A 26602-nucleotide genomic window follows, 5' to 3' on the forward strand; every position below is an offset into this window, starting at 1 on the left:
AAATCGAGTTGTTCTTGACAACGATTTTGTTCAAGAGTTTGTGCTCGTTCATCGTCATAAGTATTAGCAATTACTTTTAATTATTCAGATTTCAAACGCATTTCCTCGACTAGCAGAATGTTTTAATTTCCTGCTTTTGTCAATAGTTGCTCAGTTCTCTCCACCTGTCCCCTCATGTTAGCCATGTCTGGCACGTGCATCAGCTATACACTGTGGTATTGGACCGATGCCACATTTTTATGGCGATACATCAGTGCAAATGTTTGAGTGAAAGAGCGGGAAGAATGAGGAACACAGTATCGTAAATACAGTATCTTATGCATTCTAAATTACCACCCATTTGGAAAAGGAAAATGCAATAAATATTTACTCTGAGCTGCGCTTCGGTAGGTTGGTGGTAGATGGAAGGCCTTGTTGCCCAACCGAGTCCTTTGAAGAATGTCTCTGCTGGTAAATTGAAGACGTTGTGTGGTAGACAGGATAGTCTGTCTGTTCCTTCCTAACCCTCGTTTGCAGCGGCTGTTGCTAACTCAACGGCTAGGAGGTATCACTTCTGTAGTGAACAAGAGTTCAAAGTTCATACCATTCGTAACCAAAGCTCACGCTGCTGTTGGCTTCATTCTGTAGTTATTATCTGAATCATTCAGACCGTCGTCCTCACATCCTCGGAACAGGAGGTTATATTGTCTTCAAGGGCTTTTATAGGAAGGGAGAGGAGGTCGCGTTTGAAAAGTTTTATAGCCCATGTCCCTTCACAGGGGCGGGCCACTGATTGAGCAGAGCCCTATCTTATGAAAACCCAAATCTCATATATTAGAAGCTAAAACCACATTTCATCCCATCACAAATAATTTCATATTCAAACATTTAAATTGAACAAGAATTCCACGTGAATCCGATAATTCTGATGTGTAGACTTTCCACTGTAGAGTTTATGTCATCTTATCATTGATGAGAATGTCTCAGATGACAACCGAACTGACATCATATTCATTAAGTACCACCGCATATGTTCAATTGGTCGGATTACCAGAATATAGTTCATTTCCCCCCACCTTCTGATGTTCCCAGAATCTCTATGTTAACCAAGGGTTTTGCAAATGTAACATCAGTAGGGTAGAGAGAGGAAAAAGAGGGAAAGAGGTATTTATGACTGTCATAAACCTACCCCCAGGCCAACGTCATGACAACAGTAAGTACCCGTATCTCTAATTTGGCTCTGTGGGCTAAATCAATCTGACCTCATAGTGCCAGTCAAGTAGACCTATGCATCATTGTGCCAAATTAGCCGTTTATAAGAGCGTGGGCTTCTCCATATCGGTTCAGCTACCTACTGCACACAGATCCTCATCCACTGTGCCATGTTAGCTACCCTGCTAATACCACCATGGCTCTGGCCTAGCCCCATCACACCCCTATCAGAGATAACCTGGGTCTGCGTCTCACTGGACAGATTGAAGTTTCCTGAGCCATTACCAGAGTAAAGTTATGCCTACATATCTGCAGCAGACACATGGTTTCAGTCTGCCAGATTGGCTGCATGTCTCAGGCTAAGAGTAGAGCGGAGCTCAGGCGGCAGCATCTGCAACACATTAACAAGATGTTCCTGTGCTCTTCTCGAGTCTATCCTCCAGATTCATGTTCAGCCATTGGAGCCCCAGGCTATTCATCTCCTAAAAAGGTCAATAAAGGCTAGTTGAGTCAGAATTAATCTTCCAATGGGAGGTGCATTTACACATGAGCAACTTGAAGTTGAGAACATATACACACTCACGCGTGCACTTAGACCTGCACACACACACACGCCCCAAAATGCACAGCATTGTCTTAGTCCATTAGTCCAGAAATCTTGTTGCAAAAGGTCCAGATGTTTTAAGCTGTTGCACTAAGATTCAGATTCACTCTCTTACTCTCCCCTAAGAGTAGAGAGGAAGATATAATGTATGGTTGATTGCCAGTTTTATAGGTCAGTATAGCCATTTTTGTTCTTTAATCGGTTATTGTTTTTGTCCTAATTATGTTGCTCATACATGCTAAATTCAAGTCAGATATAATTTTTCCCCCAGTGTATTTTCATAATGAAAAGACCTAGTTCAAATTGTAGTTTTGATGATGTAAAGTATAGCAAAGTGGGCCAGTGCTCTAATCGTCAAAGGCACATTTGGAAACGTGCCTGCTTTCATAAGGTATTGACAGCACTGTTTTTAGTGTTTTCTCCCATAAGACTAAACAACTATTTTTCTAGAACAAATACTTCAGTTGTGAAACTACAGAGCGATATCATGAGTGTGGTGGTAGAAATGGGAAGTACTGGTTTTCATCTTATCAAAAAGCTGGACTTTAATAGGCCCTGTATTATACTGTGCATGAGTCTCTCTCAGGAGAAGTCTGCTAAGAGGTTTTCTGTTGGATGTGTGATTAACTTAACTTAAGTTTCTGTCTGAACTTCTAAAATGATTTGAACAAACCAAGCCTCATGCTGGCTTGAAGGTAGGTCCATACCTGGCTGCAACATGTTTTTCATTAGGGATTTTGTTGCAGGATTACAGGACTAGGCTTCATTACAGGACTAGGCTTCATGTGCAGGGGAGCTGTAATATGACATCCTGGCAAGAAATAACATTTTCTCTCCATCCAATTCTTACTAAATCTTCCCAAACATGATGGTGGACGGGGGGCCCCTCAGATCAAACTCCCACTGTGTGTGCTGGGCGAAAGAGACGCCTGCTGTCTTGTGGGGCACACGGTCACGCGCACACACACACACACGCACGCACGCACGCACGCACACACGCACACACACACACACACACACACACACACACACACATGAACGAGGATAATGACAATACCCACCCAGAACCCTCTTTAAACAAGGCAGTCTAGCATCAACACACACAGCGGAGGTGACCTGTAATGGAGGAGATGGTCTCAGCACAGTTACGATAGCACATAGACTGGTCCCTGTGATGGCCATCTAGAACACAGATTGCGTATGCCTAACCAAAATGCTGATGAACACATTTAGTCAACTGAAATTTATTTTGACAAACTGTAATAATTTAACTTGATGATATGGCTAATATCCGGTCCCTGCATCTCTATTTCTTGTGACAACATTCTCAGACCAAATTCCTGACCTTGTTCCTGTGCTCTTCTCGAGTCTATCCTCCAGATTCATGTTCAGCCATTGGAGCCCCAGGTTATCCATCTCCTAAAAAGGTCAATAAAGGCTAGTTCAGTCAGAGTTAATCTTCCAATGGGAGGTACTAATTGTTTTCAACACCTTCTCCTGCCCAGACAAGACCACAAATTTCACTCCAAACTCTTTATAACTGCAGTTATGGAGGTCACCAAGTGTGGAGGCAGTAATTACCCCTAATAGCAAACCCCTTTGAACAAACAAGCTTCATGGAAAGCATTTCCTAAAGATGTGTTCAAGTGTTTTGTTTTATTTTCCCGCTTATGAAAATATAATTGACATTAAGTAAAGTTAGAAAGATGTTTCGCTTGTTGCTCCATACCTGATGGATTTATTGTGTCTACATGAAATGTACAAACAGTGTTTTGAACAAACTAATCCAAAAAGTATGACTTCACTAATCCAAGACATGCTGGTATACCAACCTGGTTGGGGAATCAACAGCAAATCAACAAGCCAGTGTCCTCTGAATATTACTGTTATTTAGTTGACTTTACAGAAATGCACTCTATGATCCATCTTTGAGGTTAATACACTGAGTCAAGCCACCTCAATCTGATCAGTGTTCTGTGGCTAGGGGTTTTGTTTGGCCCATGACCAGCTTCCCCTTTCGAACCACCATCCATGTCTCTCTCCCCTGCTGTGTGCGTGTGCTTGTGCGTGTGCGTGTGTGTGTGTGTGTGTGTGTGTGTGTGTGCATGCGTGCGTGCGTGCGATTCAGTGGACGAGACACTGGTGAGGCTGGTGAATGGATCAGGCCCTCACGAGGGGAGAGTGGAGGTGTTCCACGAGAGACGCTGGGGAACGGTGTGTGATGACGTCTGGGACAAGAAGGACGGCGACGTGGTCTGCAGGATGCTTGGCTACAAAGGAGCCTTCGAGATCCATAAAACAGGCCGGTTTGGACAAGGTAAGCCTTTTGGCTGTTTTTATCTCTATGGAGATTTGAACTAACTACAGTGCAGACTGTGATAAACTTGTGGAGGCGGATTAGGATTTTTACCATTTTTTTGTTGTAATTGTACTTTTTTATGGTGGGTATTAGTGCACAAAGCATTTGAAAACTACTGAGATTCATATACGTTTATAGGGAACATCATATGAGCCAGATGCCATCAAAAATGTGCCAGTGGTAATATCCATCTGTTTCCTCTCTTATGACCTATTTTCCACAACCATCATTACATCATGCATACACACACATCTATGTTTGGTCCAATCAAAATATTAGGGTTTTGTTCAAATTAATCTGGACAAAACAAAAAAAACAAATCTAATTCCAATAACCATTTTTTTAAATTAACAATAATTCACATTTACTTTTGAGGATTAATTAAACAGTTGTAAATGTGTCTTTCTTTCATCGACCCCATTTGCGAAGCAAAATGTTGTTTCTTTATTCTTGACCTCATCCTGACCCATATTTGTATCTATAATTATGTTAGAGATGACGTTGTACATGGTCAATACAATAAATAATTCTCAGAATAAGTGTTGAGATGCTGGGTAAACCAGTTTAGGAGGCATGTCTAGTTAAAATAAACCCAACAGTGATGTATTAGGCCCAGTCCAAACATCTGTGGTGAATGTACACTATACTATACTGGTCCTGGCCAAGTTTCCTTTTCAAGTTCATGCTGCACTCAAGATGTTTCAGTTATTCAATGTTCTGTAGTTGGTGGTGCTCAAACTTGGAGTCTTCTCTCATGGTGCTAAATGTGGTAGAATGACCTTAAAGCAGAAACTCTGATCATACAGAGTGTGTTTGCCAACATTCTGAGGGAAAATATTGCTCACACTCAAAGTTCAAAATGCTTCTGTGAACAAACGGATTGAGTAGACAGACGGTAGGTCTACCAGGTCCTGGTCCCTTCCCAACAGTACTGCTGGTCATAAAGTATATGGAAAACAATACGGAACGATATTTCCGTACACACAAATGGCCTCCTTTGAGCATTAGTGATACTACTACTTTTGAGGGAAGACACACAAATACATCAAATAAAATAGCTGAAATGGAGACATTAGTTCCTAACTACACACATAGTTATCATTGTAGACGTATATTTACACGATATATCAGACAAGCCCTGGCATTTAAAGGGTTGATGGTCTAGTCTGCGACCTCCAGCCGGTGTAGGATATTTTTGGCCTCTTATCTTATATCAAGTCCGTCTATGAATCCCCTCACTGGTACACAGCCCCGATAGGCCTATGGGGATGAGGCCCACATGCACATCTGTAAACTGTCATCTTAGAGTGAAAGAAATGAATGTCTGATTCAGGATATAAAAAGCATATTGTACTTTTTGTGCTCATTATGTTGCCAGCATTCGAATATAACCCTGAAGCAAACGAAGACCAGGAATTATAACGTGAAATCTCATTCGAATGTGGGATAAGAAAGACATGCTTATGCTAATGTTAACTTTGTGGGAACCTTTTGTGGGGAGAGTGATATCCTTATGACATATTGCATTTAAAACATATATTATTCTGGATTTCTTTGGTAAACTTTATATAGTGAGTATAAAAAACATTAAGAACACCTTCCTATTATTGAGTTGCACTCCCCCCTTTTGCCCTCATAACAGCCTCAATTCGTCTGGGCGTGGACTCTACAAGGTGTCAAAAGCTTTTCACAGGGTTGCTGGCCCATGTTGGCTGGATGTCCTTTGGGTGGTGGACCATTCTTGATACACACGGGAAACTGTTGAGAAAAATCCATCAGCGTTGCAGTTATTGACACAAACCAATGTGCCTGGCACCCACTACTATAGGCCGTTCAAAGGAACTTACATTTTCTGTCTTGCCTATTCACTCACTGAATGGCACACATTCCCAATCCATGTCTCAAGGCTTAAACATCATCCTTTAACCTGTTTCCTCCCCTTCATCTACACTGATTGAAGTGGATTTAACAAGTGACATCAAGAAGGGATCATAGCTTTCACCTGGATTCACTATGGTTTTCCTGCATGTATATTATCCCTTGTTGTTATAAATCAAACAAAGTTGTAGTTATGTTAGGCATACAGTGCATTCGGAAAGTATTCAGACCCCTTGACTTTTTCCACGTTTTGTTACGTTACAGCCTTATCCTAAAATAGATGTTTTTTCTACAGACAATACCCCATAACGACAAAGCGAAAACATGTTTTTTTAGACATTTTTGAAAATGTATTAAAAATAAAAAACAGAAATACCTTATTTTCATAACTATTCAGACCCTTTGCTATGAGCCTTGAAATTGAGCTCAGGTGCATCCTGTTTGCATTGATCATTCTTGAGATGTTTCTACAAATTGATTGGAGTCCACCTGGGGTAAATTCAATCGATTGGACATGATTTGGAAAGGAACACACCTGTCTATATAAGGTCCCACAGTTGACAGTGCATGTCAGAGCAAAAACCAAGCCATGAGGTCAACAGAATTGTCCGTAGAGCTCTGAGACAGGATTGTGTCAAGGCACACATCTCGGGAAGGGTACCAAAAAATGTCTGCAGCATTGAAGGTCCCCAAGAACACAGTGGCCTCCATCATTCTTAAATGGAAGAAGTTTGGAACCACCAAGATTCTTCCTAGAGATGGCCGCCCGGCCAAACTGAGCAATCAGGGGAGAAGGGCCTTGGTCAGGGAGGTGACCAAGAACCCAATGGTCATTCTGACAGAACTCCAGAGTTCCTCTGTGGAGATGGCAGTCATTCTGGAAGGATCTCCCATCTCTGCAGCACTCCACCAATCATGGTAGGGTGGCCAGACGGAAACCACTCCTCAGTAAAAGGCACATGACAGCCCACTTGGAGTTTGCCAAAAGACACCTAAAGGACTATCAGACCGTGAGAAACAAGATTCTCTGGTCTGATGAAACCACGATTGAACTCTTTGGCCTGAATGCCAAGCATCACGTCTGGAGGAAACCTGGCACCATCCCTACGGTAAAGTATGGTGGTGGCAGCATCATGCTGTGGTGATGTTTTTCAGCGGCAGGAACTGGGAGACTAGTCAGGATCGAGGGAAAGACGAACGGAGCAAAGTACAGAGAGATCTTTGATGAAAAACTGCTCCAGAGGGCTCAGGACCTCAGACTGGGGTGAAGGTTCACCTTCCAACAGGACATTGACCCGAAGCACACAGCCAACACAATGCAGGAGTGGCTTCGGGACAAGTCTCTGAATGTCCTTGAGTGGCCCAGCCAGGGCCCGGACTTGAACCTGATCGAACATCTCTGGAGAGACCTGAAAATAGCTGTGCAGAGATGCTCCCTATCCAACCTGACAGAGTTTGAGAGGATCTGCAGAGAAGAATGGGAGAAACTCCCCAAAAACCGGTGTGTCAAGCTTGTATCATCATACCTAAGAAGACTCGTTGCTGTAATCGCTGCCAAAGGTGCTTCAACAAAGTACAGAGTAAAGGGTCTGAATACTTATGTAAATATGATATTTCAGTTTTTTAAAATATTTATACATTTGCAAAATTTTACTAAAATCTGTTTCTGCTTTGTCAATATGGCCTTTTGTGTGTAGATTGATGAGGAAAAACACATTTTAATCCATTTTAGAATAAGGCTGAATACTTTCCGAATGCACTGTATATTTGAGGTCCTATGTCTTTCTCTAACCTGCTTATATGGCAAGTAGGCAAATTAGATCGGACACAGTGTATTTTACATTAGTTATCTTTTGTTTGTTTTGAATCTAATCCTTCAATTACCCTCAACCCCTCCCATCTGTATCTGAAGACTATCCAGTTTTGTTTTCTATTTACCGTATATGTTTAACTGTTACACAAATGTTCCGAACCTATACATAACGATTGAAAGTGAATTTTGTTCTCAAACCCAATGATGAATTCAGTGTCCCACATCTACTGTTGTAACTCACAACTCATTATCATGAACAATGGAGTTCCTAAGATTGTGTTCATACGTTGGACATTCATTTTGCACATCATTCTTCAGACAGCAATTATTACTCAAGCCATCGAGAGATTTTGACTGCGTCTTGAAATTATTTTAATTTGGACCGGGAAACAGGCACTAGAGGGTGTCGTCTCGTATGTTTGTCGGCCTCTCAGTTCTGTCTTCAATGTAATTAATACCACAATAAACCCAATTTCAGACATAGATTCCATGCCAGAGGTCGCCTCTGGTGACTCTTGGCTACCCTGCCTGGTGCCTGTGGACAGGGGAGAGGAGAGAGGAGAGGCTTGCGCCAGTCTCCAGAGCCTCTGTGTTTGTGAAGCCATGACATGCTCTCATCCCTCTGCCAGATATCTGCCTCACATTGATGCTTCCAAAGGGCTCTCAGAGGAGAGTAGTGTGATGAGTAAGAGGAGCCTGAGTATGACCAGACCAGACTGCTATCACACTCTCTTTCATTCAGATAAAGGCTGTGATTTGCAAAGAAAAACAATAGAATAGCAGAGCCTGATACTTGGCCGCCCCTATATTCCCTCCCTGTATATCCCTCCTTTATCATCTTAGCTGTGAATCATACTTTTCTTGTAAGTCCTGAATACTGGAGTCGATCTGGATGTTTTTTTATTAATAACAGTGGGAGGCTGAGAGGACATATGTGCACTGTTAGGTTCATCTTGAATAAAGTATTTCTGCCCTCTTCATCTGTCTGTCTGTCTGTCTGTCTGTCTGTCTGTCTGTCTGTCTGTCTGTCTGTCTGTCTGTCTGTCTGTCTGTCTGTCTGTCTGTCTGTCTGTCTGTCTGTCTGTCTGTCTGTCTGTCTGTCTGTCTGTCTGTCTGTCTGTCTGTCTGTCTGTCTGTCTGTCTGTCTGTCTGTCTGTCTGTCTGTCTGTCTGTCTGTCTGTCTGTCTGTCTGTCTGTCTGTCTGTCTGTCTGTCGCTCTCGATCTCTCTCTCTATACAGGTACTGGGCTCATCTGGATGGATGATGTGGCCTGCGTTGGGAACGAGGACACCATTCACCAGTGCAAGTTCTCAGGCTGGGGTAAGACAAACTGTGGGCACGTGGAGGATGCGGGGGTGACATGCAACACCTAACACCCACAATTTGAACCCCCACCGAGTTCAGTTACAAACTGCTGAGATTAGTTGCAGTTGACAGGCAGCGTGAGGTAGAGCAGAAGAGCTGTATCCTGCTGTCCTACACCCACCCACCGCTGTGGGCAACTGATTTGACAGTTATGTGCAAACATGCTTTGATTTCAGACCCCTTAGGGCCTCTTGGATGGCTATTGTTCATGTAAAGTAGGTTTATCAATAGCAAATACTTCTTAGCTGAACTAGATTCAGTGCCAAAAATGGACCAACTTAAAAAATGGTCAGTCACAAATGTTTGTCAAATTTTTTGATAGATAAAGTGATTACAAAGAAAAGAAAGGGGAAGAGATGCCATTTTAAATGGATGTATGACTTGGCCCTAGTACGATTTATTGGTTTGTGTCTGACAATTTTACTATTTCTGCCTGTAGAGCCAAGCATAGTTTTTTATCATCATGAATGAGAGTCTCTCTCTCTCGTTTTTGCTTCTCCCTTCAACAGTTTTTTTTTGTTAGAGCCCAAAAATGTCACCCTCTTCATCGATAATTGCATGGGCGGTTGGAAGATTGACGCTTGGTTTACGTATGGAAACCATGACTCTAACGATGAGTAAGACAAATTACAGCCTAAGAGGGCAAGTTACAGTTTGGGGAAAATAAAGTGAAATGGTAAAACATGCACAATGAATTGAGGTTTCTCACAGGAAATGAAACAGGGAAATATGTATTATTGTGTGAAATAAACAAAACCAACCCCTGATGTCAGATACTTTCACATGTAAATTATGTGTTGACATGATATGATGGCTGTAAGAAAAATATTTCTGTAGATGATCCCTTGCCAAATATTGATTTGGGATAAACAATGAAATGTGCGGAGGTCCTGAGGACTAGGTTTGATCCACTCTCAGACTCATGAATCTGGACTATCTCAGTATTTCATCTGGAGCAGTGGAGCAGCTCCCCTCAGAAATGGTCCTCACTTTTATCAACTTAGGTTCATGCGCAGACAAGTGCAATAGAGGTGTTGCAAAGCACTCGTTTTCTAAGCCAACAGCCAAGGAGAATACCTTACAATCTCAATATATTTTCACTCAGACTGATCATGCTTCCCTCTTGGGAAAGGTCCTTCAACAGAAAAGAAAGGAGAAAAAAATGTTTTCTACCTAAAATATTTTAATACAAAACATTTATTCTGGTAGATATTATTCTGATAGATATTCCTACAGTACATGATCATCTCTATTATAATCCTGTCTCAGATATTCAACCAGGGTGCAGTTAGTCTGTGAACATAACAGAGGTTATTCTTGCATGGATCTTCAACTGTGCTGGAAATGAATCACTGTCATGCAATGCTTTTTCACATACATTTAAGGGAGCAGACTGCACACATTTGCTTTGTATAATAGGGACCACAAACCCAGGTTCCCACTTCAGGAACATACTATCAAATGCCAGGATGGTATGATTGCTATGTGAAGTCAAGATTGGTTGATTTGTTATACTATGGTTATACTTGGTTATACTGTGGCCCTAATCACCACTTTTATTGGACAAAGGGACTGCTGAGGAATGTAAATATCTGCTTATCGATTGTGCTGGTCATAACACCCAGATAACAATACCTGAAGTAGTATGAAATAGATAAATAAATACAGTGAATATGTGACAAGAATATTTCATATGTCCATTAGACAATACTTTTTACTAGATTTTTCAGATTTTTTAATTGTTCATGTACTATGGAAATAATAAAATATACATTTGTTTATACATGTGGACTTGATTATTTTCTGATTAAGATGAAAACGGTTGAGGCAGTTCAGTTGAAAGCTAAGTAATCCTAGCCCATACCCTAGATACAGTACATCAAGAGAACAGGTGAGGAGGGATAGAGGAAGTTGGGTATGTCATCTCTGGTTTGACAACTGAGAAGCAATTACTTTAAAAGTGGTTCCACATGAAGGACGAAAATAGAAATGATTGCTGGAGAATCACCTGATCACCTCAGCATATGGTGAGCCTAGGGAGAACAAAGACCCTGAATTACGGCTGAGGGGAAGATGCTTCTAAACAATGTTTGAACTTTTATTGGATGAAACATTTCTATGGAAGGTAATAAGAACATATTTAATTTTGCATTGTGAAATGTTTAGGTTAATCTGTTTCATACACTCCCCTTGTGAAAAGTCCTTATCATCTGGAACTGTCTCAAATTATTTTCTGCCCTCAGTTTTATGTCAAATGCAGACAAACAACAAGTATTTTATTTGAGGTATGACTGAGGACAATATTTCTGAAGCGATAATTCAGGGGAATTCACAGATGGACACAGGAACCATTGGACTCCATTATCCTCTATAGTTCCCAGAGGACCTCTCTCTGGCATTAACATCCATGACTGTCACATTGAGTCAGCTCGGTAAGAGGGGTTTGAAATAACAGTGCATCCATTTATAGAGATTTTGTGCAAGGGGTAGTGGGCTCAATAACTATACCTCTTCAGTCCATTTATAGAAAGAAACGGCATTGTTCAGAGCAGTTTAGGGTCACGTCACAGAACTCAGCGAGAGAAAGAGCAGTTCCAGTAATCAGCACTGCTAGAAGTGTAAGCTTCCCCAGAGCCTTCCTGAACTCCCCCATGTGTCCATGTGTATTCTGGACAGGATAAGTTCTATAAGAAAGAGTCCTCCCTTGAGATTTGACAAAGGCTGTTTGCTATTGTAAACTAGAGAGAGTTATCAGTGGCTGTTGGCCTGGATTTCCTGAACAATCTTCTGTCTCCTGTGTCTGGGAGGATGAATGATTGAATGTTCAGATGAAGATGCTGCTGAGAGCTGTGTTGGAACACACATTCTGTCAACATGTCCATATAGCTACAGAATTTATTAATATACAGTACCAGTCAAACGTTTGGACACACCTACTCATTCAAGGGTTTTACTTTATTTTTACTATTTTCTACATTGTAGAATGATAAGACATCAAACTATGAAATAACACATATGGAATCATGTAGTAACCAAAAAATATTTTGGATTCTTCAAAGTAGCCACCCTTTGCCTTGATGACAGCTTTGCACACTCTTGGCATTCTCTCAACCAGCTTCATGTGGAATGCTTTTCCAACAGTCTTGAAGGAGTTCCCACATAGGTTGAGCACTTGTTGGCTGCTTTTCCTTCACTCTGCCGTCCAACTCATCCCAAACCATCTCAATTGGGTTGAGGTCGGGTGATTTTGGAGGTTCAGGTCATCTGATGCAGCACTCCATCTTGGTAAAATAGCCCTTACACAGCCTGGAGGTGTGTTGGGTCATTGTCCTGTTGAAAAACAAATGATCATCCCACTAAGCGCAAACCAGATGGATGGCGTATCACTGCAGAATGCTGTGGCAGCCATGCTGGTTAAGTGTGCCTTGAGTTCTAAATAAATCACTGACAGTGTCACCAGCAAAGCACCATCACACCTCCTCCTCCATGCTTCACCGTGGGAATCACACATGCGGAGATTATCCAATCACCTACTCTGTTTCTCACAAAGACACGGCGGCTGGAACCAAAAATCTCAAATTTGGACTGATCAGACCAAAGGACAGATTTCCACCGGTCTAATGTCCATTGCTCGTATTTCTTCGCCCAAACAAGTCTCTTCTTATTATTGGTGCCCTTTAGTAGTGGTTTCTTTGCAGCAATCTGACCATGAAGGCCTGATTCACGCAGTCTCTTCTGAACAGTTGATGTTGAGATGTGTCTGTTACTTGAACTGCAATTTCTGAGGCTGGTAACTCTAATGAACTTATCCTCTGCAGCAGAGGTAACTCTGGGTCTTCTTTTCCTGTGGTGGTCCTCATGAGAGCCAGTTTCATCATAGCACTTGATGGTTTTTGCGACTGCACTTGAAGAAACTTTCAAAGTTCTTGAAATGTTCTGTAGTGACTGACCTTCATGTCTTAAAGTAATGATGGACTGTTTTTTCTCTTTGCTTATTTGAGCAGTTCTTGCCATAATATGGACTTGGTCTTTTACCAAAAAGGTCTATCTTCTGTATACCACCCCTACCTTGTCACAACACAACTGATTGGCTCAGACGCATTAAGAAGGAAAGAAATTCCACAAATGAATTTTTGACAAGGCACACCTGTAAATTGAAAAGCATTCCAGGTGACTGGGACTACCTCATGAAGCTGGTTAAGAGAATGCCATGAATGTGCAAGCTGTCATCAAGGCAAACGGTGGCAATTTTGAAGAATCTCAAACATGTTTTGATTTGTTTAACACTTTTTTGTTTACTACATGATTCCATGTGTTATTTCATAGTTTTGATGTATTCACTGTTATTCTACAATGTAGACAATAGTACAAATAATGAAAAACCCTTGAATGAGTAGATGTGTCCAAACTTTTGACTGGTAATGTGTGTACACTGGACATGATCCAAAATACTGTAAAGCTAAACAATAAGCCATACATGGTCAAAATGCAGTTGATTATTCAAGTAAAACAATGGACAAATAAACCATGTCTACAGAACAATGTTTGACATTGAAAACATGCATGAAATGATTCAATTGTGGATTTCCCCAAATCTACCCAATTTGAGCAGAGCCAGGGACAGCTCCTTCTCCCCAACCAGAGCCCATGCTGAGGTTTGACCAAGGAACACACTCTACTTTTCTATAAAACCAACCACAACATGTAGCAAGCACAGAAAAATTTGCCAATTTCCCTCTGAGGTTTAGTTGAACATTTGTTTTCTAACCAAGGTACTGTGTTCTTCATATTATACTATGCTTCTGCTATATCAGGTTGAAGGAAAGAGAGGAAACTACATGTAGCCTGGCGGGTAGGAGCGTTGTGCCACTAACAGAAAGGTTGCTAGATTGAATCCCTGAGCTGACAAGGTAAAAATCTGTTGCTCTGAGCAAGGCAGTGAACCCACTGTTCCCTGGGTGCTGATGACGTAGATGTTGATTAAGGCACCACTCTGAAATGTAGAAGAGACATTTCAATTGAATGCATTCAGTTGTACAATTGATCAGGTATGTCCCTATTGAAATCAGTTTTTACCAAGGATTAAACAGCATGCAGTACCACCTGGAAGTGCAATATGGCTTGGGCATGGTCTGCCCATGGCTATGTGGAGAAATGTGGCGAGACACAATCAATGAGCCCCAACTGTGCTTGGGGACACACATGCAGGCTGCAGCAGACATCTGCTCAAATGTGGCTGGATAAATAACAAATGAAACACGGAATTTGTTCCTGGATCTGCAGAATATCTGAAATTATGGATATCTGTAAACTACTGGAATCCAGGATTCGGGCCCAAAGATAAAAATGTAAGAAAAAGGAAGTTTCATTATAGCGCTTGATGGTTTTTGCAACTGCACTTGAAGAAACTTTCAAAGTTCTTGAAATGTTCCGTAGTGAAGGTGTTCTTAATGTTTTGTACACTCAGTATAGATGTGCCCACAGTCCACACACAACTTTCCTCTCTATTTAGCGCCTAAGTCTGCTCTCTGGTGGTGTAATCAATGTATTTTACTTTACAAATATTTTTTACAAGCATAAACAGAGTTTTAATCAAACCAGAAACACCATTAGCTACATCAGTACTTTATATTATACACAAAACAATGTGTTAATGCCCCTGACCTGTATTTCAGATAGTCGGGAGGCTACATATTTTAGAAACGCTTTTTTCAATAATTTTGACATATTGCAGTTTGTCCTTCTAGGGCGCCTGTATTTAACATACGAAAACATTTTCGATTTTTAAACGTTGGGCGCCTTTTCTACTGCATCTTTTGTGATCAGGACAATACAGGACAGAAATATTGGTAAGAATAATCACTGAATTTGTTCATAAACCTTTATCACATTATGCTGTAACGTTAGTTACGTAAAAATATAATATTCGCACTTGAGTAAATTAGGTCGTTGATCGCTAATTTTGGGTCCTTGCGATAGATTATGATTGTTATTGAAGTTAGCTAGCCAGCTTTGCTAGCATTGAGGTACTTTGACTCTGTCGTATGTGTTCACAGATCGGTGAAAGAATGGACTCTTCTATTGCCAGTGATGTGAATGCATTTAAGACGCCCTGCAAACCATACAAGATTAAAAGCCCTCTCTCTGATGGCGCACCCAGTCCTAGAACCCCTATAACCATCCCTGCCTCCCCTTTCATGAAGAAACTGGGATGTGGAACTGGGGTGAATGTTTATCTCATGAACAGGTTTGTTTTGTGGGATAACCTTTATGTAATTCATCCTTAATCCCAGCCAACTATAGACATATTTCCATATGTTAAATACACATCATTGGTATATCTTTCCTATACATCTCTTTACAGTATATTCTGTCATTTAGCTTCTCAATATTACAGTGCCTTGCGAAAGTATTCGGCCCCCTTGAACTTTGCGACCTTTTGCCACATTTCAGGCTTCAAACATAAAGGTATAAAACTATATTTTTTTGTGAAGAATCAACAACAAGTGGGACACAATCATGAAGTGGAATGACATTTATTGGATATTTCAAACTTTTTTAACAAATCAAAAACTGAAAAATTGGGCGTGCAAAATTATTCAGCCCCCTTAACTTAATACTTTGTAGCGCCACCTTTTGCTGCGATTACAGCTGTAAGTCGCTTGGGGTATGTCTCTATCAGTTTTGCACATCGAGAGACTGACATTTTTTCCCATTCCTCCTTGCAAAACAGCTCGAGCTCAGTGAGGTTGGATGGAGAGCATTTGTGAACAGCAGTTTTCAGTTCTTTCCACAGATTCTCGATTGGATTCAGGTCTGGACTTTGACTTGGCCATTCTAACACCTGGTTATGTTTATTTTTGAACCATTCCATTGTAGATTTTGCTTTATGTTTTGGATCATTGTCTTGTTGGAAGACAAATCTCCGTCCCAGTCTCAGGTCTTTTGCAGACTCCATCAGGTTTTCTTCCAGAATGGTCCTGTATTTGGCTCCATCCATCTTCCCATCAATTTTAACCATCTTCCCTGTCCCTGCTGAAGAAAAGCAGGCCCAAACCATGATGCTGCCACCACCATGTTTGACAGTGGGGATGGTGTGTTCAGGGTGATGAGCTGTGTTGCTTTTACGCCAAACATAACATTTTGCATTGTTGCCAAAAAGTTCCATTTTGGTTTCATCTGACCAGAGCACCTTCTTCCACATGTTTGGTGTGTCTCCCAGGTGGCTTGTGGCAAACTTTAAACGACACTTGTTATGGATATCTTTAAGAAATGGCTTTCTTCTTGCCACTCTTCCATAAAGGCCAGATTTGTGCAATATACGACTGATTGTTGTCCTATGGACAGAGTCTCCCACCTCAGCTGTAGATCTCTGCAGTTCATCCAGAGTGATCATGGGCCTCTTGGCTGCATCTCTGATCAGTCTTCTCCTTGTATGAGCTGAAAGTTTAGAGGGACGGCCAGGTCTTGGTAGATTTGCAGTGGTCTGATACTCCTTCCATTTCAATATTATCGCTTGCACAGTGCTCCTTGGGATGTTTAAAGCTTGGGAAATCTTTTTGTATCCAAATCCAGCTTTAAACTTCTTCACAACAGTATCTCAGACCTGAGATAAATGTCGTTCCGCTTCATGATTGTGTCCCACTTGTTGTTGATTCTTCACAAAAAATACACTTTTATATCTTTATGTTTGAAGCCTGAAATGTGGCAAAAGGTCGCAAAGTTCAAGGGGGCCGAATACTTTCGCAAGGCACTGTACCTATGGAGTTGGTATGTCATGTTCCTATGTGCTCTTTTGCAGACTTGGTACATTTAACCAGTCTCCATGGGCTGTCAAAAAGATCAACAGCAAATGTGCTTCAAAACAGGTGGGGGTATTCCAGAGAAGACTCAGTGACGAGGCAAAGATCCTGAAAGGCCTGCACCACCCAAACATAGTTGGATTCCGTGCCTTCGCCACTGCCAAGGATGGCTCCAAGTGCCTGGCCATGGAGTATGGTGGGGAGCAGTCCCTGAACGACCTGATAGAGAGGAGGAGAGAGGAGGGCCTGAAGGCTTTTCCAGCTGCCACCATTGACAAAGTGGCCTTGCATGTGGCACGTGGCCTACAGGTAACATCCTGCTCATCTTTTGAATCTAGTTTTCACCTGGTATTGATCAGGAATGGGTTACAGGGGGAGGAATGGAGATACAGCTTGTAACATAAAGCTGTAATACCAGGAGTACTGTAGTGTCGACTGGATGTGATCATCCAGCTCATCGATATGGATTGGCTCTATTCTCATGCTTTGGGGCAGAGAGGTCATGTAAGCAAATGTAATTCAAGATTGCTGTTATACATTTCCCCTCAATCAACGTGAATAATACGTGGTGATGAAGGGTATTTGAGTTTCTCGTCCATTAGTGTCATTACGTCAACAATTTCAGGTTTAGGATTTCAAATGTTCTGTAATACCCTGAAGGGGTGTTGCTTTATGCAGCAGTTCTTAAACAGCACCATTACTGAGTATAGGAATCTTTGATTCATGGCCTACCTATGACCAAATTAACTGAAAAACCACCATGACCAAATTAACTGAAAAACCACCATGAAACACCCCTCTGAAATGGAAATGATTTTCCTGTTTTCTCATTCACTGTCAGTTACCAGATGCTTCATGTTATTCCATATTTTAATGGGAATCAAATGCATATGGCTGTGTACAATTGGTATAGAAAATATATTAAGGAAACGCTTGAAATGTATATTTGTTTCACCTTCAGTACCTTCACAACGCGAAGAAGCTACTACATGGCGACATGAAGTCTTGCAATGTTGTCATCAAGGGAAACTTTGAGACTGTCAAAATCTGTGATGTGGGAGTCTCCTTGCAGTTGGATGAGAATATGAAAGGTAGATATCACCATCTGAGCTCAATACATACACTCAAACACTGGTAAAATAGGCAGGACTTGGTATTTTGGTCTCTTTTCTACATCTGTTGTTAGACAACCTGTCTTTGTCTCTGTTTAGAAAGTGTGAACCTGAGAAATTAGCCAGATGTAGGACCTGAAAAAAATGCTTCCTAGCCATCTTTAGTTTAGGTCTTGGGGTGTAATGCCAAACATCTGTTGTTCTTGCAACATAGCTGTTGATGATTTTCACAGTGTTGCGCGCACTCATGTCCTGAGCCTAATGGAACACATGCCCAGTGGTTACATCATGCTCATGCTTTCTGGGAAACACAGCGTTTCTATTCATAGTAGGGATGCTGTAGGGAAGGGTATAGAGTAACAAACAATGTGCAGGTGGTTTGCTATGTAAACAATCTATTTTATTCATCAAATTGTATTTGTCACATGCACCGAATACAACAGCTGTAGACCTTACCGTGAAATATTTACTTACAAGCCCTTAACCAAAAATGCAGTTCAAGAAATATAGTTAAGGAAATATTGACAAAATAACCTAAAGTTAAAAAAAATCAATAAAAAGTAAAACAATAAAATAACAAGACTATATACCGGGGGTACCTGTGCAGGGGTACCGGTTAGTCGAGGTCATTAGTACATGTGCAGTAGGTAGGGGTAAAGTGACTATGCATAGATAATAAACTACAAGTAGCAGCCGTGTTAAAAGAAAGGAGGGGGGGTGTCAATGTAAATAGGCCGGGTGGCCATTTTATTAATGTTCAGCAGTCTTGGGACTTTGGGGTAGAAGCTGTTAAGGAGCCTTTTGGACCTAGGCTTGCCTTGCGGTAGCAGAGAGAACAGTCTGACTTGGGTGACTGGAGTCTGACATTTTTTGGGGCCTTCCTCTGACACCACCTGGTATATACAGTGCATTCGGAGAGTATTCAGACTCCTTGACTTTTTCCACATTTTGTTACGTTACAGCCTTATTCTAAAATTGATTACTTTTCTTCCTCATCAATCGACATACAATACCCCATAATGACAACCAGAAAACAGGTTTTTAGAAATGTTTGCAAATGTATTAAACATAAACTGAAATGCCTTACTTACATAAGTATTCAGACCCTTTGCTATGAGTCTCGAAATTGAGCTCAGGTGCATCCTGTTTCCATTGATCATCCTTGAGATCTTTCTACAACTTGATTGGAGTCCACCTGTGGTAAATTCAAATGATTGGACATAATTTGAAAAGGCACACACCTGTCTATACAAGGTCCCACAGTTGACAGTGCAAGTCAGAGCAAAAACCAAGCCATGAGGTCGAAGGAATTGTCCTTAGAGCTCCGAGACAGGATTGTTTCGAGGCACAGATCTGGGGAAGAGTACCAAAACATTTCTACAGCATTGAAGGTCCCCAAGAACACAGTGGCCTCCATCATTCTTAACTTAAGTCGTTTGGAACCACCAAGACTCTTCCTAGAGTTGGCCGCCCAGCCAAACTGAGCAATCAGGAGGGGGGCCTTGGTCAGGGAGGTGACAGAGAACCCGATGGTCCCTCTGAAAGAGCTCCAGAGTTCCTCGGTGGAGACGGGAGAACCTCCCAGAAGGACAACCAGCTCTGCAGCACTCCACCAATCAGGCCTTTATGGTAGAGTGGACAGACGGAAACTACTCCTCAGTAAAAGGTACATGACAGCCCACTTAGAGTTTGCCAAAAGGCACCTAAAGACTCTGACCATGAGAAACAAGATTCTCTGGTCTGATGAAACCACAATTGAACTCTTTGGCCTGAATGCTAAGTCGCACGTCTGGAGGAAACCTGGCACCATCCCTGCTGTGAAGCGTGGTGGTGGCAGCATGCTGTGGTGATATTTTTCAGCTGCAGGATCAAGGGAAAGATGAACGGGGCAAAGTACAGAGAGATCTTTGATGAAACCTGCTCCAGAGCGCTCAGGACCTCCGACTGGGGCGAAGGTTCACCTTCCAACAGGACAACGATCCTAAGCACACAGCAAAGACAACGCCGGAGTGGCTTCGGGACAAGTCTCTGAATGTCCTTGAGTGGCTCAGCCAGGGCCCGGACTTGAACCTGATCAAACATCTCTGGACAGACCAGAAAATAGCTGTGCAGCAATGCTCCCCATCCAACCTGGCAGAGTTTGAGAGGATCTGCAGAGAAGAATGGGAGAAACTCTACAAATACTGGTGTGCCAAGTTTGTAGCATCATACCCAAGAAGACTCGAGAATATAATTGCTGCCAAAGGTGCTTCAACAAAGTACTGAGTAAAGGGTCCGAATACATATGTAAATGTGATAGTTTAAAAAAAATGCATACATTTGCAAAGATTTCTAAAATCCTGTTTTTGCTTTGTCATTATGGGTTATTGTGTGTAGATTGATGAGGGGGGGAAAACAATGTAATCTATTTTAGAATAAGGAAAGGGGGATACCTAGTCAGTTGTACAACTGAATGCCTTCAACTGAAATGTCTTCTGCATTTAACCAAACCGCTCTGAATCAGAGGCTGTAATGTAACCAAATGTGGAAAAAGTCAAGGGTTCTGAATACTTTCCGAATCCGCTGTAGGTCCTGGATGGCTACTGGGCCGTACGGACTACCCTCTGTAGTGCCTTTGTCGGATGCCGAGCAGTTGCCGTAACAGGCGGTGATGGAACAGGTCAGGGTGCTCTCGATGGTGCAGATGTAGAACTTTTTGAGAATCTGGGGACCCATACCAAATCTTTTCAGTCTCTTGTGGGAGAAAAGGTGTTGTCGTGCTCTCTTCACGACTATCTTGGTGTGTTCGTTTGTTGGTGATGTGGACACCAAGGAACGGGGGCGTGTTTGGCCCTCAGTTTTCTGTAATCCACAATCAGCTCCTTTGTCTTGTTGACGTTGAGGGAGAGGTTGTTGTCCTGGCATCACAATGCCAGGTCTCTGACCACCTCCCTATAGGCAGTCTCATATTTGTCTGTGATCAGGCCTACTACCGTTGTCTTCAGCTAAATTAATGATGGTGTTGGAGTCGTGCTTGGCCACACAGTCGTGGGTGAACAGGGAGTACAGGAGAGGACTAAGCACGCACCCCTGAGGGGCCCCCGTGTTGAGGATCAGCGTAGCAGATGTGTTGTTGCCTACCCTTACCATCTGGGGGCGGCCTGTCAGGAAGTCCAAGATCCAGTTGCAGAGGGAGGTGTTTAGTCCCAGGGTCCTTAGCTTAGTGAGCTTTGGGCACCATCGTGTTGAACACTGGGCTGTAGTCCATGAACAGCATTCTCACATCGGTGTTCCTCTTGTCCATGAGGTTGTAGAACCTCTCAAAGAGAAAGGCAGGACAATACAAGTCTATATATTCTTGTATTTCAGAAATAGGCTGTCGGCCTACAGTATACATATGTCAAGACACAATAGTGAATCATTTGAACTGTCAAGTGAAAAGCAATAAGAGTTTTGTTAACCTCAAACCAAATGCAGAAAAGCTTTGTTTGCATATCGATACTTGTATTTAGAGTAAAATTGCTAATAGCGTCGATCCTATCCTGGTAACTTGAATCGTTCTTTTGGTAAATATTTTGAGCAATGTGTGTGTAATTAATTATAGACATTAGACATTAACATGGGTAGGAACAAAAAGGGTCTAAAAAAAGTTTACAATACCTCAATGTATTATATAATTGGGCTTTTAGGCACATCAATTCCTCATCTGGAGAGCACCTCCTCCCAGCTGCCCACTGCATTGAGGCTAGGAAACACTGTCACCACTGATAAATCCACTATAATTGAGAATTTCAATAAGCATTTTTCTACGGCTGGCCATGCTTTCCACCTGGCTACCCCTACCCCGATCAACAGCCCTGCACCCCCCACAGCAACTCCCCATTTCTCCTTCACCCAAATCTAGATAGCTGATGTTCTGAAAGAGCTGCAAAATCTGGACCCCTACAAATCAGCCGGGCTAGACAATCTGGACCCTCTCTTTTAGAGGTTGACCGATTTATGATTTTTCAACACCAATACCGATTATTGGAGGACCAAAAAGCCGATACCAATTAATCGGCCATTTTTATTTATTTATTTGTAATAATGACAATTACAACCATACTGAATGAACACTTATTTTAACTTAATATAATACATCAATAAAATCAATTTAGCCTCAAATAAATAATGAAACATGTTCAATTTGGTTTAAATTATGCAAAAACAAAGTGTTGAAGAAGAAAGTAAAAGTGCAATATGTGCCATGTAAGAAAGCTAATGTTTAAGTTCCTTGCTCATGTACGGATGTGAAACGGCTAGCTTAGTTAGCGGTGCGCACTAAATAGCGTTTCAATCAGTGACGTCACCTGCGACCTTGAAGTAGTACTTCCCCTTGCTCTGCAAGGGCCGCGGCTTTTGTGGAGCGATCAGTAACGATGCTTCGTGGGTGACTGTTGTTGATGTGTGCAGAGGGTCCCTGGTTCGCGCCCGGGTATGGGCGAGGGGACGGTCTAAAGTTATACTGTTACACTCAGAACATGAGAACTTATGATAGCTGGTGGTTCCTTTTAACATGAGTCTTCAATATTCCCAGGTAAGAACTTTTAGGTTGTAGTTATTATAGGACTATTTCTCTCTATACCATATTATGTATTGTATATATCGTATTTCATATACCTTTGACTGTTGGATGTTCTTATAGGCACTTTAGTATTGCCAGTGTAACAGTATAGCTTCCGTCCCCCTCCGCGCTCCTCCCTGGGCTCGAACCAGGAACACAACGACAACAGCCACCCTCGAAGCAGCGTTCCCCATGCAGAGCAAAGGGAACGACAACTCCATGTCTCAGAACGAGTGACGTTTGAAACGCTATTAGCGCGCACCCCGCTAACTAACTAGCCATTTAACATCGGTTACACCAGCCTCATCTCAGGAGTTGATAGGCTTGAGGTCATAAACAGTGCAATGCTTGATGCACAATGAAGAGCTGCTGGCAAAACGCACAAAAGTGCTGTTTGAATGAATGCTTACGAGCCTGCTGCTGCCTACCACCACTCAGTCAGACACTTGAATGTTAAGTCAGATTATATGCAACGCAGGACACGCTAGAGAAACTAGTAATATCATCAACCATGTGTTGTTAACTAGTGATTATGATTGATTGATTTGTTTTTTATAAGTTAAGTTTAATGCTAGCTAGCAACCTACCTTGGCTTACTGCATTTGCGTAACAGGCAGTCTCCTTGTGGAGTGCAGCGAGAGGCAGGTGGTTATAGCGTTGGACTAGTTAACTGTAAGTTTGCAAGATTGTATCCCCCGAGCTGACAAGGTGAAAATCTGTCGTTCTGCCCCTGAACGAGGCAGTTAACCCACCGTTCCTAGGCCGTCATTGAAAATAAGAATGTGTTCTTAACTGACTTGCCTAGTTAAATAAAGATTAAATAAAGGTGTAAAAAAATACAAAAAATACCAACTTTGTTATGAAAACTTGAAATCAGCCATTTCAATTAGTTGGTCAACCTCTACTCTCTTTCTAAAATGATCTGCCGAAATAGTTGCAACCCCTATTACTAGCCTGTTCAACTTCTCTTTCGTATCGCCTGATATTCCCAAAGATTGGAACGCTGCCGCAGTCATCCCCCTCTTCAAAGGGGGAGAAACTCTAGACCCAAACTGCTACAGACCTATATCTATCCTACCCTGCCTTTAAGGTCTTCGAAAGCCAAGTTAACAAACAGATTACCGACCATTTCGAATCCCACCATACCTTCTCCGCTATACAATCTGGTTTCAAAGCTGGTCATGGGTGCACCTCAGCCACGCTCAAGGTCCTAAACGATATCATAACCGCAATCAATAAGAGACATTACTGTGCAGCCGTATTCATCGACCTGGCCAAGGCTTTTGACTGTCAATCACTACATTCTTATCAGCCTTGGTTTCTCAAATGATTACCTCGCCTGGTTCACCAACTACTTCTCTGATATAGTTCAGTGTGTCAAATCGGATGGCCTGTTGTCCGGACCTCTGGCAGTCTCTATGGGGGTGCCACAGGGTTCAATTCTCGGGCCGACTCTCTTCTCTGTATACATCAATGTCGCTCTTGCTGCTGGTGATTCTCTGATTTACCTCTACGCAGACGACACCATTCTGTATACCTCTGGCCCTTCTTTGGACACTGTTAACTAACCTCCAGACGAGTTTCAATGTCATACAACTCTCCTTGCGTGGCCTCCAACTGCTCTTAAATTAAATGCAAGTAAAACTAAATGCATGCTCTTCAACCGATCCCTGCCCGCATGTCCAGCACCACTACTCTGGACGGTTCTGACTTAGAATATGTGGACAACTACAAATACCTAGGTGTCTGGTTAGACTGTAAACTCTCCTTCCAGACTCACATTAAGCATCTCCAATCCAAAGTTAAATTTAGAATTGGCTTCCTATTTCGCAACAAAGCATCCTTCACTCATGCTGCCAAACATACCCTCGTAAAACTGACCATCCTACCGATCCTCGACTTTGGCGATGTCATTTACAAAATAGCCTCCAATACCCTACTCAACAAATTGGATGCAGTCTATCACAGTGCCATCTGTTTTGTCACCAAAGCCCCATATACTACCCACCACTACGACCTGTACGCTCTCGTTGGCTGGCCCTCGCTTCATACTCGTCGCCAAACCCACTGGCTCCAGGTCATCTACAAGTCTTTGCTAGGTAAAGCCCAGCCTTCTCTCAGCTCACTGGTCACCATAGCAGCACCCACCCATAGCACGCGCTCCAGCAGGTATATCTCACTGGTCACCCCCAAAGCCAATTCCTTCTTTGGCCGCCTCTACTTCCAGTTCTCTGCTGCCAATGACTGGAATGAACTGCAAAAATCACTGAAGCTGGAGACTCATATCTCCCTCACTAGCGTTAAGCACCAGCTGTCAGATCACTGCACATGTACATAGCCCACCCAACTACCTCATCCCCATACTGTATTTATCTTGCTCCTTTGCACCCCAGTATCTCTACTTGCACATTCATCTTCTGCACACCTACCATTCCAGCGTTTTAATTGGTATATTGTAATTACTTTGCCACCATGGCCTATTTATTGCCTTACCTCCCTTATCCTACCTCATTCGCACACACTGTATATAGACTTTTTCTACTGTATTATTGATTGTATGTTTGTCTTCTATGTGTAACTCTGTGTCAAACTGCTTTGCTTTATCTTGGCCAGGTTGCAGTTGTAAATGAGAACTTGTTCTCAACTAGCCTACCTGGTTAAATAAAGGTGAAATAAATAATACATTTAAAAAATCTTTATTCTTAGTGTTTCTCACATATGTTCCCAACCAATTCTACTTTTGGATTTTCTGAGAACCACCAATACTCACAAATAAACTGTTGGTCAAATATACCAATGCCCAGTAAGCCTAAAAACCCATGCTTTAATCACTGTATGACATGTTTAAACCTCTTCCTGTTTCTGCTCCTCTCTGTGAGTAACCCCAAAGCAGAGTATGTTGGCACTGAGCCGTGGACGCCCAAGGAAGCTCTGGAGGGAGGAGTGATCACTGACAAGGCAGACATCTTTGCCTACGGACTGACCCTTTGGGAGATGATGACTCTGGCCATGCCTCACCTGGAGATTTTTGACAGTGAGGAGGGGGGTAAGGAGAGTTCTATATGTCTAGAGCTCATTTAAAAAGGCAATTTCACTTGTTTTGGATTTATGTAAGACTTCTGTTCGAAACAAGATCATTTGCTCAATAATGGTTTTAAATAATTGTATAGACGTTACATTCTCAGATGATTCATTGGAGGACGGCTTTGATGAGGATGCCTACTATGAGAAGTTGGGCACCCGGCCAGCGCTGGACTCTGTCAGTCTCGGGGGAGCCTACCAGAGAATGGTGGAGCTGTTCTGGCTCTGCACGGAGGAGAATCCACAGAAACGCCCCTCAGCTACCCAAATAGTTCAGGTTCTGGAGTCCAACATGCAGGTGGACAACAAAAATAGTGAGGTCATTGTCATAGACTGACCAGTCTCATCAAGCCATACTGTCATGACTAGACCGGTGTCCAGAAACCTTGACTTTTGTAATATCATTGTATTATTCTGTCCTGTACTCTTCTCTATGCCTGTACTCCTTTTTCAGGTGAAATATGTAAATAAAATGATTTACATTTCAGTATACTGCTATGAAAACAGAAGGAATTCAAAGAAGTAGGTTTTTCCTCCAGTTGTTTAAACTAGAGTTGACTAATACTTGAGCATTTTAGTAGTGTCCTGTGGGCATACATGGTTTGTGCTGCATAATCTAAAATGGAATGTGTAGTGTAGATTCATTATGTCAATCATGTGATTAAATAAATTGCTCAGATGTTCTGCCATACTCTTTATTTAGCTCCCACAGCATTTCTGTGAATAGCAGTGGCACAACTGTCATATTACAGACAAACTAGTGAAATGGGTGTATGTTGGGGAAAAACCCCCATTTAGTATTGATGGAGCATGAT

General features: G+C 42.1%; 2 protein-coding genes across 6 annotated transcripts in view; both read left to right on the plus strand.

Annotated features, from left to right (window-relative positions):
- LOC112217341 (scavenger receptor class A member 5) overlaps positions 1-10993 on the plus strand; it is a 46512-nt gene extending 35519 nt beyond the window's left edge. For both annotated transcript variants that reach the window (XM_042300720.1, XM_042300721.1), the window contains 2 exons: positions 3924-4112; positions 9085-10993. In XM_042300720.1, the coding sequence (XP_042156654.1) occupies positions 3924-4112; positions 9085-9218 (323 nt within the window). In that variant the 3' untranslated portion in view covers positions 9219-10993. The remainder of the gene's footprint in view (positions 1-3923; positions 4113-9084) is intronic.
- Positions 10994-14936: 3943 nt separating this feature from the next.
- pbk (PDZ binding kinase) lies at positions 14937-26471 on the plus strand. 4 transcript variants are annotated; one of them, XM_024378027.2, is made up of 6 exons: positions 14937-15059; positions 15267-15457; positions 17012-17321; positions 17974-18103; positions 25582-25752; positions 25877-26471. In XM_024378027.2, the coding sequence occupies exons 2-6, from the start codon at positions 15279-15281 to the stop codon at positions 26122-26124; spliced, it is 1038 nt and encodes a 345-aa protein (XP_024233795.1). In that variant the 5' UTR covers positions 14937-15059; positions 15267-15278; the 3' UTR covers positions 26125-26471. The 4 variants fall into 4 exon arrangements, with proteins under 4 accessions (XP_024233795.1, XP_024233796.1, XP_024233797.1 ...); XM_024378028.2 differs by having other exon boundaries at positions 25892-26471; XM_024378029.2 differs by having other exon boundaries at positions 25597-25752.
- Positions 26472-26602: the final 131 nt, after the last annotated feature.

The sequence above is a fragment of the Oncorhynchus tshawytscha genome, linkage group LG18 (assembly GCF_018296145.1).
Source record: "Oncorhynchus tshawytscha isolate Ot180627B linkage group LG18, Otsh_v2.0, whole genome shotgun sequence".
In the NCBI taxonomy this organism is placed as follows: Eukaryota; Metazoa; Chordata; class Actinopteri; order Salmoniformes; family Salmonidae; genus Oncorhynchus; species Oncorhynchus tshawytscha.